Genomic DNA, 15,060 nt, shown 5'->3' with positions numbered 1-15,060 from the left:
CATGACGGGGAGGGGGCTGAGGGCTTGGGTCCTCATTTTGTGGTGGGGTCTTGACTGGTTCTCATTCTTATCAGCTTTGAATATACATCTTGGCAAACATAACAGAATGATGTACAAGGAGGGGACAGATACCTAGTGAAATTACTATTGGTTGCTAGTAAAAAGACAATAATGAGGGCTTGGTATAAGGTGGAACCCCCAACCAAGGAGCAGTGGTGGGTGTTGTGGAGGAGATTTATGAGATTTATTTATGCATTGAGGATGCAGGAAGGAAAGTTTGAAGGGAGATGGGAAAAATGGATGGATTATAGAAGGAAGTGTGATGATACCACTAGTATTAACATTGTCATATTTGAGTAAGAAAAAAAAGCTGCATGGATGGAAGTACCCATAAGCTGTTATTGTAAGTTTTTATGTTTTATGGTATTGTCGTTGTATGGATGGAAAATGCTAATAAAGATTAAAGTAAAAAAGACAAAGAATATGTATCTTGGCTATGCACACACCAAGCCAGCCGTCACGCGCAGCGCCTGCCTCCAGTCTAGCCCTACCCTGCTGTGCGCCAGGATGAATGAGTCATGCGTGGAGCCAGGCCACCGTGCCACTACACTTGTGATGAGCATGTCGGCGTCACATATGATTTGGGTATTTATAGTGTGCACATTTTTGCGATTCACATAGACGTATTCATTCACTGATGGTGCCCTTATGTGGGTGCAGTCGCCATCGCCGTCACCTCTTTGGAGTTCTCTCGGCCAGTAGGCCGAGTAGCGCCGGATTCATTTAGGCTCGCATTACGCACAGGAGGACTGTCATTTATATGCTTACCAAACAGCAAACAGGTCCACATGATCACATATTAATGACAATCTAATTGGTCAATGATTTGCGTTTGATGGAGTGCCTGCATTAGGTGTGTGACATATAGCGCGGAAAGGTTTGGGACAGCGCATAGGTACAGTTTGGGGAACAAATCCATATCGAACCATGAATGAGCCGGTTAGAGGACACGTCTAATCTTGCATTGCGATATATGTTTGTGCTGAATTGGCCTAGTAGCCTACATGATTGTGCGTTCATGAACTGTCGCTCTTATTCTCTCCGTCAAACATAGTAATTCACCGACGCACCACCTGCGTCGCCAGTTCCCCCTGTGTTCAAGAAGGGCGTAGAACACCGTGTAAATCGGTACGACAACTTGAGAGGTGTCCTACAAAAGCGCGGAGAAAGGCGACTAAATTTTCGCCCTTACGGCTTGATAAATCGCAATGTGGGGGGGGCAAATGGCGTACGCCTGAACTCGCGAAAAAGACCGTGTAAAAGAAGGCGTACCTCAATGATAAATGAGGCCCCTGCTCTGATGTCATCCTAATGTTTTTGCTCTTTCTAAGTTCTGAGTGTTTTCCTCTGTATAAACATAGGCTCTTTGTCACTAACTGCCTCTCATCTCACTCAGCAGATAAAACCATTTATTTCCCTCCAGGGTCAATATGCCACCAACTCCTGAGATCTCTGCTGTTGTTCCGTAACTCACAGCCCTCAGACTTAGTCCTGCTTGTTTGTACACGTAACTGTCTAGCTGTGCTCCAGGGCTCTCTGACTGGGAGATGCAGGTTTTGCAATAATGCGTTGTTGAGCCCTCAGTCAAGTGGGCGGCCTCCTGTCAACACAAGTGAGAGTGAGTGTGTGTGTATGTGTGTGGGGGGCGGGGATGTGTGTGTGGGGATAGGGGGATGGGGGGGGGGGTGCTTGTCAGGGAAGGTCAAAGAAGAGCAAAGAAGAAAAAGACGAGCCGTATCCTGACTTGACTTGAACGCTTGAATCTATCATTCCTGTTTCGCAACTCTGTTCTATTTGTTTCAGTGTTGCTTCAGCAGAAGGTCGTCCCCAAACAAAGATAATAATAATAATAATAATAATAATAATAATAATAATAATAATAATAATAATAATAATAATAATAATATTGAACTTGTAACCTCTGACATCAAGCAACATCCTCTATCTCACTGAACTATTTAGCAACAACTCATGTTTGGCTTGACAAATTGACTAAGCCAGTCACCAGGGTGCAGGATAAGAGGTCATAATCTGTATCATCATAAAACACTGATTGTGTTTTGTGACAGTACTGTGTATTGTAAAACATCTTGATGCATTGTAAGATCAATTTTGATAATTCAATAAATCCCGGAGTCCGATAGATACCCCTGTGTCTGCTGTGGATGTCGTAGCATTTAGTTAACACATACACACGTACACACAGACATACACCAGCCCACTTCCGGCTTTAGGCCTGGGCCATAGCAAACACACACCAGTATTTGCCATGTCTCTCCTATGATGCTTTTTTAGTCTCTCTTACTCTGAAATGTAATTTAATGTAATGTATTGCTTTATAAATGTTCTTATCCGGTAGACAAACATACTCCTGGAGCTTGCTCGATCGCCTTGTTGAGAGGGGTCAGGGAAGAATTTTTACAGCTCACTTATCTGGCCCCCGGGTGATTACTGTTTTTTTGCTTCCCTCTGGAATATGTAGAGAGTGGGTCGTATGCCCACCTCCATTGTTCTCTGTAAAGCGCATTGTGTTGCCTCTGGGTATGAAATGCGCTATACAAATAAAAAACTTTGATTGATTGATTGAATAATCTGGTCAATAAGTTTGCGAATGACAGTCTGAAGATCCAATGTAGCAAGTTTGGTTTAAATTGATTGAAAAATGTGGGATGAGATATGTTTATTTATTTTATATGTTTTGTTTGCTTTTCTTCATAATTGAACATTAACTTCAGCAGCTGTGTGCTCAGTCAGTGGCCAATCAATCAGTTTAGTCATTGTAATCCTCGGCGGGGGGTTGCGAATCTGCTGGCGGACCTCCGGCCGAATCCGCTGGCGGGTTCCTGGAAATTTGCACAGGTTCTAGGACCCACCAGACGCCACTGAGTGAACACTACAGATAGAAATGATTTAATACTTCTTGCCTTCCATGTCTGCCAGGATAAGTGAGTTCACAACTCAGCACTCCGGGCTAGCCATTTAGTCCATCCGAGGGGGTGGGGGTGAGTGCAGCAGAGTGATGTCATTCCACAGTTTAGTGGGGCTGTCTCAGAGACAGTCAACCTCTCTGAAGATGAAAAGTCTCCCACATCACCCACAGGCCAACTCATGTCTCTTTGAAGTTGTCAAAATCACCTGTGCCTGTGAACTCATATCAAGATGTACTTTGTGCCTTCAAGGTTAAATACACAATTACATGATCAATTTTGCTTTGCATCAGTTGTTATCAGATTGATAGCTTTAATATCGATGTTTAATATTAGTATTTAATATCTGTGCAGTTGAACTAGCTGGATTTATGCTGGTGCGACCAGACATGTGGAAACAGAGTGGTAAGAAGAAAGGTGGAGAGTTGTTGGCTGTAAGACAAAGACCGTACTATCTGCCCGGTCAGTTCTTGTTGTGTATTTTGGTTTACTATGAGTTCCGTAGTAAGGACTAAATAGTTCTATGCTAAATATTTTAAAAAGCCTTTCCAGATGGACGAGAATCTTACTTTATGGCGAATTATATGTCAGAACGCCAACTAACACCTCGGTGAGTTTCTGGTCTTTGAAATCGAGAGTTTAACATGCTTTTTTAATGATTTGACACGGTTCCCACCCACATCCATTGTATGACCAAAATGGAGGTAGAGCAATTATCAGACTTTCTCAGAAGTGTTAGTTTTGTCAACTTTTTGATATTTGATTTTTGGCTTTTGGAGTTCTTCTTCTTCTCTTGCTCTGCGTTGTGTAATTTTTTGTAAGCCTTAATAAAAGTTGCAGTACAATCTAATATGGACCACGATGTTAATAGCCTTCTTGTTGTGATAGTTATTGATGAAATCACCCCAACACGGGACTGTAAGCGGCAAAAAATTATTTATTGGACAGAACTTCACTCACATGGAAACAGTCCCTATCTCTCCCTGTCTCTCGGCTGGCTGGAGCTGTGGGCAGAAAACGAGGCCTGCGTCTTCTTCCCTACTCCCCCGCTTGGTCTTATCGGGGCTGGGCAGCCACAAGCACAGAGAGTCTACCGCATTCACAAAGTCTCAAGGTTTGGTCAAGATATTAAATAGTTCTCTCTTGCCCCACACATACGCCTCTCTTAAGGCCTAGTGAAGTCAGATTGGCTCCCCGGAGGGGCCCTACTGTCACAAATGTGTGGCCTGTCAGCCAAAACCTAAAGTCTCAGTCCCACTGGTTTGACCTATTGGACTTTTATGGCATCCCCTGGAGAGACGCACCGGACACCCCGGGGAGGAGAGGGGCCCTGCTGTGGCGCCCCACGGTGACCTCTTGACCCACGGCCCCAACACAGCTGTCTCCTTCCATCCCTACCACTGCACATTCAGACCGTCCATGTGAGAGGAGAAAAACACAATCAGCTTACATTAACTTTAAGACTCTGTAGATGTTACGGACATTTCTACCTAGATTCTTCACTAGGCTTGATCCCTGTCTGTGCAACCAGCCCATAGGCTACAAGTCCAGTCTTGGTTTACAATGAATGATACATTTAATGAATCTTCTTCTTCATCGTTTGGGTTAGTTGGTGCGGTCCTCTCCCCCCAGGCTCAGGCCAAGGGGCTATCCTTTCACCACCCCGAGCCTGGGTAAGAGGGTCAACCGGGCTACATAACCGGACACACCACCAGGAGCCACTTCACTGTTTCGTCATCCACAACCGTCAGGCCACGCATTCCGTTAGGCATCCAATATATCGGACAGTCCTGGATGACGTGGTCTGCAGTTTGTTCCTCGACGCCACACTCGCACGCTGCCAGGATGCCAAGCCCCATCTGTGCATTGATTGCAATATTCACTGGTCAAGGGCTAGTGCTGCCGTACTGTACGTAATGTTTTTGCGCCGGCACCTCAGCCTGATCGGCAGATTGGCAGGAGTGTTCCATCAATGTGTATTCGGAGCTCACGTTTGGCTTCCTTGTTGTTAAGGTGGAAGGCCGCCGACACGTCTTTGCCTCGCTGAGCTTCAATCTCCATTTCCGGAGGTATGCCGCTAATGTCTGCATGTCCTGGCTCAGGGTCTCCTCCACGGCCTGCCAGTCTCCAGCTGAGTACACCAGCGCAAGGTCGTCTGCGTAGGCATACTTCCTGGAGACTGTGTTCGGCAGGTCGTAAGTGTAGATGTTATAAAGGAGGGGGGCCAGAACAGATCCGGGGGGGGGAAGCCGTTCTTAAGGCGTCGCAACCTGCTTCGCTGTCCTCTACCGGTGGTGAGGGTAAAGCTGCGGTTTCGGACAAGCTCTATGATCATGTTGACCATGTGCCTGTCCGGCAGCAGGCGGAGCAGCTTGCAGGTGAAGCCGCGGTGCCATGCAGTGTCAAACGCCCTTCGGCATTCAGCTGCAGAATTCTGGTTCTGAGCAAGCTCCGCCGGCTATCCTCCAAACCTGTGGCAGCCGAATGGCAGCCCGGGTGGTGGCCCTCAGTTGGCAGACTTTGCTTCGCTTGCAAAGCGAAAAATAGGCACCACGAGAAGGTGTTGCCTGCTACGGTGATTTCACATTGCACATACATGCATCCTGAGACTTACACCTAGATTAACAAAGGCTTGACAATCGACCAGCGAAGACATCCGCGGCATTCGTTTCGCCAGCCAGGACTGTGGGCTGCGCAGAACCACCTTTTTTCTGTTCTGCAATGCTGTTAATGAAGATGAACTGTAGAAGTATGATGATACTCATGTGTCAGTAAACTTTCTTACTTTTGTGCTATCAATAAATGATAAAAAAGGGAGGAAATAATTGAAATTCTGTATTATTAGATTGTAATTGAACTCCTTTAACATATTAGATCTTAGTTGAACCCCTTTAACATATTAGACCTTAGTTAAACTAATTTAACAAACTATGATGTTTTTGTTTTTCTCATTCCTTGCATAGAAAAGAATATTGTGCATCTACTATCTTATGTTTGTCGAACTAAACACTCTTTATTGTCTTCGCTCCCGCATTCCTTGTCACCAACCCTCTCTGTCGACAAAACAGGAATCCAGCTGGGTTGGGGGGACGAGCGAGGGACTGGAGAATGGCTGTCTTGACTGTATAAAGCTTACTGAAACTGCAGATCTCACATTCCAGACTGCTGTGTGCATGAAGCAACTGAGTTTTCACGGTCCCCTTCTCGGGTCATTGGTGGTAACGGGTTGTTGGAGCCGAGTGCTCCAGCAACTCGTTTCACTACTTTTGGCCCCTAACCCTATTACCATCCAGGGGGAAGTAATTGAGATGGTGAACTCATACACATTCTTGGGAGTGCACTTGAACAAAAAACAGAGACCCTTTATAGGGAAGGAAAGGACAGAGCAGACTGTTCTTCCTCAGGAGGCTCAGCTCCTTCAACGAGTGCAGCGGGGTGCTGTGGATGTTCTACCAATTTGTGGTAGCCAGCACACTTCTTTGCCGTGGTTTGCTGGGGAGGCAACACCAGGTCCAGTGAGGAGGGCCAGCTCTGTTGTTGGGCAGACAACTGGACAGTCTAGAGGCAGTGGTGGAGAGGAGGAAGAGGGAATTAATGAAGAACATCCTGGATAACCCCTCTCATCCTCTCTAGGATGAGCTCAGCAGATGGGGAGCACTTTCAGCCACAGGCTCATCCCTCCCAAGTGCAAAACTGAATGGTTCAGGCATTCCTTTGTGCCAGCAGCCATCAGACTGTCCAACAGTGCCTGAGCCCTCCTCCACTTCCACTCTCGGACTAGGACGCCCCCATTCATTGACTAATTTTTATATTTATATGATTTTATCTCATGCTTCACTTGTTTGTTGTTATATTATGTACACTATGTGTGCTATGTATGTTTTCTCTATTCAGTACCTCTTTTGTCCTGTCACTCTGCTGCCCTGTAATGCCCAACTTTCTCTCCCGGGAATTAATGAAGTCTTCTCTGATCTCATCAGAAGGTTGAAAAGTGGACGATTATTGAGTAAGAATGTATAAAGAGTCATATTATTATAAAAAGAAAAATAACTGCTTCCAACAGAGAGTAACTCTAACTCAACAGAACATATTAAATGTTGTATCAACCAAATACCACTATACCTCAGCACAAAATATGAATTTCTCTTCAAGCCAGGTGGTTTGGAGTGAGGATGGTCTCACAAAGCTAAACTTTCCCAACACTGAAAGAGAAAGAAATGTGAATTAACCGTGTGTCACGGTGTACTGTGAGTCACTTATAAAATGAAAGCAAAATCTTGGTCTCCCTTGGTCTCTCCTGAGGTATGATTCATTGAGAAATAACAAGTGGTGTCTGGTAGAGTTCTGGAACAGTGAGAAAACCTTCCCACCATTCACAAATTAACCAGCATGTCTTGTTCTCATCCATGGGATTGCGCAAGAATGTTGCACAGGAAGCATCTATTAACATGTTTCCATATAGATTAAATAAACAAGGGTTCTTTGATTGTCGGTTCCCTCATTCTTTACTCATAATGAAGATCCCTTGTTAAAATTTAAAATAAAAACTTTTTGCAGGAGACCTTGGAAGTGGGAAGAAGACAATGTTTTTGTAGGCCTACTGTAACTGTCCTACTCTCGTCTGCGTTGTGTTCAAATGTTAAGGACTTGCCCAGGGTGGATTCAAAATCACATTAGACTCGCTCCTATTGCTTGAAGGCTTACTTGATCGAGAGTTTAACATGTTTTTGAATGATTTTTCAAGGTGCCCATCCACATCCATTGTATGACCAAAACGGTGGTAGAGCAATTATCAACTTTCTCGAAAATGCTAGCTTTGTCAACGTTTTGATCTGAACCATTGTATATGATCATAAGTAACCTTAAAACAGGGCTAAACATGCATTTTCCATTTACTACTCCTTTAACATATTTAACATATATGTTTTATTGACGTTAGAGTAGGCTATAACCTACATACTGTAGTATATGAAAACTGACATTTACAGAAAAATATACATTTGATAAAAAATATATTGTCCACCTCCCCATCTCATTCACATATAAACAAATGAACATACTGTACACACACACACACTCACACAGTAAAGACGATACAAAGGTGCCGAGCAGTGGCTCATTCCTAGCAGGTGTCCATGTTTAAACACAGCCGTATGCCTTACTGAACAGGGATTAGTATGAGACCAGTTGGCTGCAATGTGTCGGCCTATTGCTACTAATATACAGCCTGCAGTTTATACACAATATGACAAAACTTTCACACACATTATCCTACGTCCTGTAACTAAATATAAATTATCCTTATACCTACAGTATGTAACTAAATATAAATCCTCCTTATACCTACAGTATGTAACTAAATATAAATCCTCCTTATACCTAAAGTATGTAACTAAATATAAATTCTCCTTATACCTACAGTATGTAACTAAATATAAATCCTCCTTATACCTACAGTATGTAACTAAATATAAATCCTCCTTATACCTACAGTATGTAACTTAATTGTTGTGTATATCCAACATTTCTATTTCAATGAAGCTGTGCTGCAGAAGCAGCTCCCCATGGCAAGGCAGGGTGTTGTTGGAGAGGTGCTCCAGTCTAGCCTCCTCCTCCCTGCACCTAGGCTGGTCTCTCCTCCTCCTCTCTGGTCTCTCCGGCTCCTCGGAGGCTGTGGAGACATGCGGAACACTCTCAGCCATGTACAGCAGGTTCTGCATCTGTTTACAGCACGGTTCTACAGCTTGCATAGTGACCCTGTAAGGCTACTGTAAAGTAAGTCCAGTCCACTGCCTGACTACTAGACCCAATAGGATAATGAAGGACAGTGGCATTCAATCATTCAGACTGTCTAGTTAAAACAGAGAGACTACCTAGTTAGACAACCAGACTATCTACTAGTAGTTAAACAGGGAGACTAGTTAAACCGTGAGACTACCTAGTTAGACAGGAACACTCCTTAGAATAGTGACACTACCTAGTTGTATTGTTCCTTGTTGTTGGCCATCAGGCGCTGCACCCAGGGCTGGTCGGGGTTTGCGCAGATGATGTTTCCCTTGCGCATCGTGAACCTGCAGATGTGATCAACACGGCATGAGACACTGCTGCAAGATCAGCTATAGCTTCGTGAACCAACAGCATCAGGGTCTTTTGTATAGGGGGAGAAACAGGTTCCTGCCATACAGTATAGTTTTTTATTTCTATTTCTTTATTAGGATAGGACAGTGTAAGGACAGACAGGAAAGGTGGGAGAGAAAGAGAGGGAAAGACATGCAGCAAAGGGCGTGGGCCGGATTCAAACCCACGCCACTACGTTAAGGACTAGCCTTTATATTGTACGCACCCCAACCCATTGAGCTACCGGGGTGCCCCCATACAGTATAGTTCTATACCAAAATGAGATGGTCAACGCTTCCGCTGTACCAGTGATTCGGTGAAAGATTGAGGGTGTGGCTTGGCTGCTGCCATGGATCTACAGTGTGACTGAGAACGGGTTGCCATATAAAACCAGGCCAGGTCCAGCCTGGCTTATGTGCGTGGCTGGCTTGTTTCTGTTCAGGACTGGTAGGACGGAAGCTAGTCATGCCATTGAAATGACATGGTTGGAGTGAAAAGATGAATGTGTGGAGGTTTGGGGTATAGTCCCATAAAGTCATCCCCACCGGGTCTTGAACCCTGGTCTCCCAGGTGGGAGTCCAATGCTCTGAACACTACTCTACTTGTGCAGTGGAGATCGGCGTATTGATTTTGGTGTCCTCATTGATTTTGGTGTGCTGGGACTACTGCCTCATGTGGTGCCAACAGAGAGATGCAGGCCAACATTGTCGGGAGTAAGGGAGGGAGGAAGGGAGTGATAACCCGACAAATGCTATACAAGGTGCGCTAGCTTCCAGCTACGCACAAAAACAGTTGTTCTTGATGAGCCGAACATAATGTCCGCAAGGGTTTCCTCACAAAAAACCCAATACGAAAAACATGCAGAAGAAGAGATGCTCTACAGTCCGGTCCCTGAAAGTGTTTCCCAACAGCAATGTCTATTAAATGTGTCCCAAGGTAGACAAGGGGGAAGAGCTTTGGAAACATCATGGAGGATTTGTTGGCTCAGACACACTGATTATTTCACAATCTGCTCTCTGCCCGAGCATCGTCTTCCTTCATCTACAAAACTCTCATCAGAGGGGGCTTATCCCACGGACATTGTTGTGTAACAACAAAGAAAGAATTATTATATTTTTGAGTAAAATGTGAAAAGGAAGGAACTAATGAGAATCTAAATATGAGAAACAGGAGTGTTTCCTACTCACACTACAGCTCTGATGTTGCAGCCTCCGTCTGTCTTCTGCATCCTGTATCTCACCACGTTTTTCTTGACGTTCTTCTTCATCCCCGAGACATAGCCCAGACAGCAGTTATCGTACGAGCCTGCCCACAAACGCACCAGCAAAGACATGAACACCAGATTTCTCTAGTCTGACACGAACACCAGTTTTCTCCCAACTTTCTTCATAGTTTTATGACATGATAATTATTTTTTGTGTGCTCTCATGTCAACTGTAACAAACAACGATAAGCACGCATGGTGCCAGGGAGGAAAAAAAGGACATAACACACTTATCAAATAGATTAATACAAACTTATCAATATTAAAGCAATACATTGCGATATTTGGACCTTTACAAACATGCCTGTTGCTAATTCTCCAATTAGATTTACTAAAAGTAAGCTGAATCGTCCAAACAGTCTACTCAGAAAGATAATACATTGACATGTATTACCTTTTAAAACTCGAAGTGCGCATGCGCAAAGTTGCTTAAACAACACAGTAGTAGCTAACTATTCCAGCGTCTATGGATTTCATGCGTTTTAGCTCACTGATATCATGGCGGGGATGAGAAAACCGAAGTGAAACATCACGGAGGAAGCCAGAAAAAGAAAAAGACAATCTGATAACTTTACGACAGTGCACTTACTAGCCTGTGGGGGCCCAGTTCTGAGAAAACCGGAGAAAATGCTATGTATTGCTTTAACATAAACATCTGCATCTATAGCCTACTCTATGTATTTGTCAGGGATTTGCGTTCTCGCGTTGCGAGTCTGTGAAAGACCCAGTGGCGTGCCCGCAGCTCTGCGGCGTTCCCGCCAGCGATGCCTACCTTGTGCCAGAGTGAGGTAGATGCAGGCCAAAAGGAGCAGCAGGAAGCGGAGAGACGAGAACCTCATGACTGCTGCTGCTGATCGATCCACCCACGAGAACCCAACAGAACACGAGAGAACAGGAAAGGAGATGATGGGGGAGGAAAGAATGAAGGGGAAATGCAGCTATCTCCCTTTAATACCCCTCCAACGAGGGGGGGGGGTATTCTTGTCAGAGACCGCCTGTCTGTATTGCTTTGGAGACGGACAGTCTGTGAACTCTGACCCCTTGATTAAAAACACGTTCCTGAGAGCCAGCTGTTAGCAGCTGTTTCATATAAACCGTAACATATAAACCGTAACCGTAAGAGAACACTTAGGAATGTGTTCTTGCAGAGATCAACAGTCAGTCTGAGCCAAGTGAGTTTAACAGCCCTACGGGCAGCCAGCTGAGGCCACTTGATTCACTGGACATTACATTTTTGTAAATCAATTTTAGCTGATAGAAAAAATGAGACATGCATATACAAACAATCTGACAGCTATCTAAATTCTTAACACACATGTGGAGAGTTGCCTCATGAACTCGCTAAATGCTCCAACTGCAAGTCACGACAAGTCAGACAAGACGAGAGTCTGATTAGCAAAAACATTGTAACAGTGCAAGATACTTACAGAACTCGGAGGATGGTCCAACGGAGATGAATGATTTGACTGGCTTGTATCATCCCTCAGGTCTTTTATAGATGCCCTCCCCCCCCCACCACACACACACACACACACACACACACACACACACACACCATCAACCACACCTCCTTTCACATGACAAACATTTATTGTTGTTTCAATTGCTGGGAAGAGGAGTCATTTGATCGCTGAACCCCCATTAGCCAGTGTTGATTTTGGCTCAGTATGGGTAGTGATGAGTGACAAACTGTTTTGTTTTTTTCAAAGGCGATGGAAAATTGTCAACTCTCCCTCTCTTCTCCCCTCCCCCTACCTCCCTCTCTTCCAAAATGTCCTGTGAAACTTTCACTGGAAGTACACCAAGTCGACACTCCTGTCTGTCCCCCCTCCGAGATCCTGAACTTGGATGTTATGTTTACAAAACATAACCAGGCAGTTATTCTTCTTCGTGTGGGTTGAGCGTTGTGTTCTCCTCTCCCCCCAGGCTCGGGGCCGAGGGTCTATCCTTTTACCACCCCGAGCCTGGTTTGTAAGCCGAGGGCTTGTTGTGGTTTTTCACATGGTTTTTCACATGCCCCTGTAATATGATCTTTAGAAACGTCTTTAGAAGAACCAAATAGCTTCCCCACCAAGGTTATTATAGTTAACGAAAACTAACTAAAAAACGAAAACTAGGTGTGAAAAAACATTTTAGTTAACTGAAATAAAAATAAAAACTAGACTTTACAGAAAAACGATAACTAACTAAAACTGTATTGTGTGTTTACAAAACTAACTAAAATAAACTACAATTATTGAGAAAATGTCCTTAGTTTTAGTCTTTTTCATTTCATACATAAGCCTAATATTTTGGGTGGATATGAAATCTATCCTCCATGTTTTTTAGCTGTGCCCCTGCGCAGGAGTAACCTGACGTGGTCCAGATGGTTTGTTTCAAAACCATGAGTGAAACAACGTGAGCTCACGAGATCAGGATGGTCTCACAAGGCTTGCACAGAAGAATAAAAAACTAAAACTAATACTGAAACTAATAAAAACGAAACTAAAACTAAGCATTTTCAAAAAATAAAAAATAAACTTAACTAGCAAACCTGCTTTAAAACTAATCAAAACTAAACTGAAATTGAAAACAAAAAGTTAAAACGATATAAAAATAAAAACTAATGAAAAAAGCAAAACTATTATACCCTTGTTCCCCACTTGCTCCAGCACGCATGCACACAGCGCGCAAACTGGCTATTCTCCGTCTGTAGGCTACACTCGCGGCTCACATTCTCTACGCTACGATCGGCGACCATCATATTCTAAGTAATCTTCTATATCCTCAAAATCTGATAAATATTCAGGCATATTGCACACAATATTCCAGGCACCAACAAGCCGATCGTAGAGTAGAGAATGTGAGCCGCGAGTGTAGCCTAAAGACGTAACGGAGAATAGCCAGTCTGCGCGCTGTGCGCATGCGTGCTGGAGCAAGTGGGGAAGCTATTTCGTTTCTAAAGACGTTTCTAAAGATCATATTACAGAGGCATGTGAAAAACCACAACAAGCCCTCGCTCTATGTAAGCACAACTAGCGATTCATAAAGACAGATTGATGAAAACAACCGTTTCGCGGCAGAAAATAGATTTTTTAGAAGCTGCATTCTCAGTGCCCCGTCCGCCGCCATTACATGGATATACTTGGCTCGCGCTGGATTTTAAATGTCTTCTACATGCCTCCGAACTACACCAAAGTGATCTCGGTGAGTCAAACGTCTTATAATATGCCGTAAATAAGGTCCAGGTTGTCAAAAACGAGCATTCTCCTTTAAGTGTAGCCTCATTTATTGCATTAATTTAGCAACGGGCTTATGAAATACACACAGGGGACAAACATTTTTCCCCCACTAAATATAATTTTCTAAATAAATTGTAGCCTAATCCCCAATCTTTCCACGTACCCCCTGCAATCTGCTCACGTACCCCTAAGGGTACACATACCCCCGGTTGGGAACCACTGCTGTACTGTGTTTGTATTGTGCTTGTCTTGTGTTTAGGTGAGCAAGACACCTGAATTTCCCCACAGGGATTAATAAAGTATTCATCTATCCATCTCTAAGAGAGGAGCGACAACACAAAAATAAGAGTGGAACAGGTGTGAGAGGGGCGACGAACAAAGAAGAGAAAGAAGAGCGAGAGAGGAAGATAGGTTTGAGAGGAGTGATGACAAACAAAGAAGAGAGATAGAGGAACACAGGCAACAAAGACTAGATGAAGAGAGGATGGAGAGTGAAGAGAGAAGAAATGAAGATGAAAGGAGAAAAGAGAGGGAGGAAGAGAGAAGCCCAGAGAAGGGGAACTCTACGTTAAGGTACACATACGTTACAGAATACAGCCCAGCGAAGGCATTCAAGCCCTTGTCAGGCAAAAGAATTGTCAAAAAGAAAATAAGGTGAATGTAGAATCATGTGTGTCTCTGCTCGCTCTCTCTCTCTCTGCTTTGCTCTCTATGCTCTCTCTCTCTTTGCTCTACTCTGCTTCCTCTGCTGCTCTCTCTTCTCTGCTGCTCTCTCAATGAAATGTATTCAATGAAAAAAAAAAATGTTCAATGAAAATCTATTCAGAATGTATTTAACACAAATGAAATATATTTATTTACGATTGGTTACTATTTATTTACTATTGGTTATTTATATTAGTAAAATGAAATAAAATGTATTTATTGATGTTTATTCAATGAAATGTGTTCTATGAAATACTATTCAGCATTTATTTAACTATAAATGAAAACTATGTATTTACTATTGATTACTAATTGGTTATTTATTGTAGTAAAATTAAATGAAATGTGTGTATTGATGTGTACTGTATATGTGTATTGATGTGTGAATGCCTACTATTGTTTTTAATAAATCTGAACATAATGTGCTAATCATTGCATTCAGTTTTTTGTAGCCGATAGGATCACTTAATCTAGCGGTAAAACATGATGATCACGATGATAAGGGTGAGACACGGATTAAGGGTTCAATTAAGATTTCCAGGGGTTAATTAATGGGTGTGATGTTTTCAATGGTAAGTCAAAGTCAAGTTAATGATATTTTAAGGGATTCCTGTTTCTTACCTTAAAACCCCATTAGTAACCTATTAAACATTTAAGGTATTTTTAAGGGTTATAACCCATTGCTTTTACCTTAATCCATACATACAAAAGTACCTTAAATGAAGAATTAAGGTACTATTAAGGTATGGATTTAAGGGAAGGGTTT

The 15,060-nt window shown here is 43.3% G+C and overlaps 1 protein-coding gene across 1 annotated transcript; it reads right to left on the bottom strand.

The window, feature by feature from the left end:
- Nucleotides 1-7,904: 7,904 nt before the first annotated feature.
- ccl25b (chemokine (C-C motif) ligand 25b) lies at nt 7,905-11,805 on the bottom strand. The gene is made up of 5 exons (XM_084444898.1): nt 11,796-11,805; nt 11,141-11,218; nt 10,292-10,409; nt 8,965-9,058; nt 7,905-8,658 (listed from the first exon to the last, which is right to left on the bottom strand). Exons 2-4 carry the CDS (start codon nt 11,205-11,207, stop codon nt 8,965-8,967), a joined length of 279 nt encoding a protein of 92 aa, XP_084301024.1. The 5' UTR covers nt 11,208-11,218; nt 11,796-11,805; the 3' UTR covers nt 7,905-8,658.
- Nucleotides 11,806-15,060: the final 3,255 nt, after the last annotated feature.

This window comes from Borostomias antarcticus, assembly GCF_949987555.1.
Source record: "Borostomias antarcticus genome assembly, chromosome: 10".
In the NCBI taxonomy this organism is placed as follows: domain Eukaryota; kingdom Metazoa; phylum Chordata; class Actinopteri; order Stomiiformes; family Stomiidae; genus Borostomias; species Borostomias antarcticus.
The sequence above is the reverse complement of the archived record's forward strand: the minus strand, read 5'-3'. Positions and strand labels throughout refer to the sequence as shown.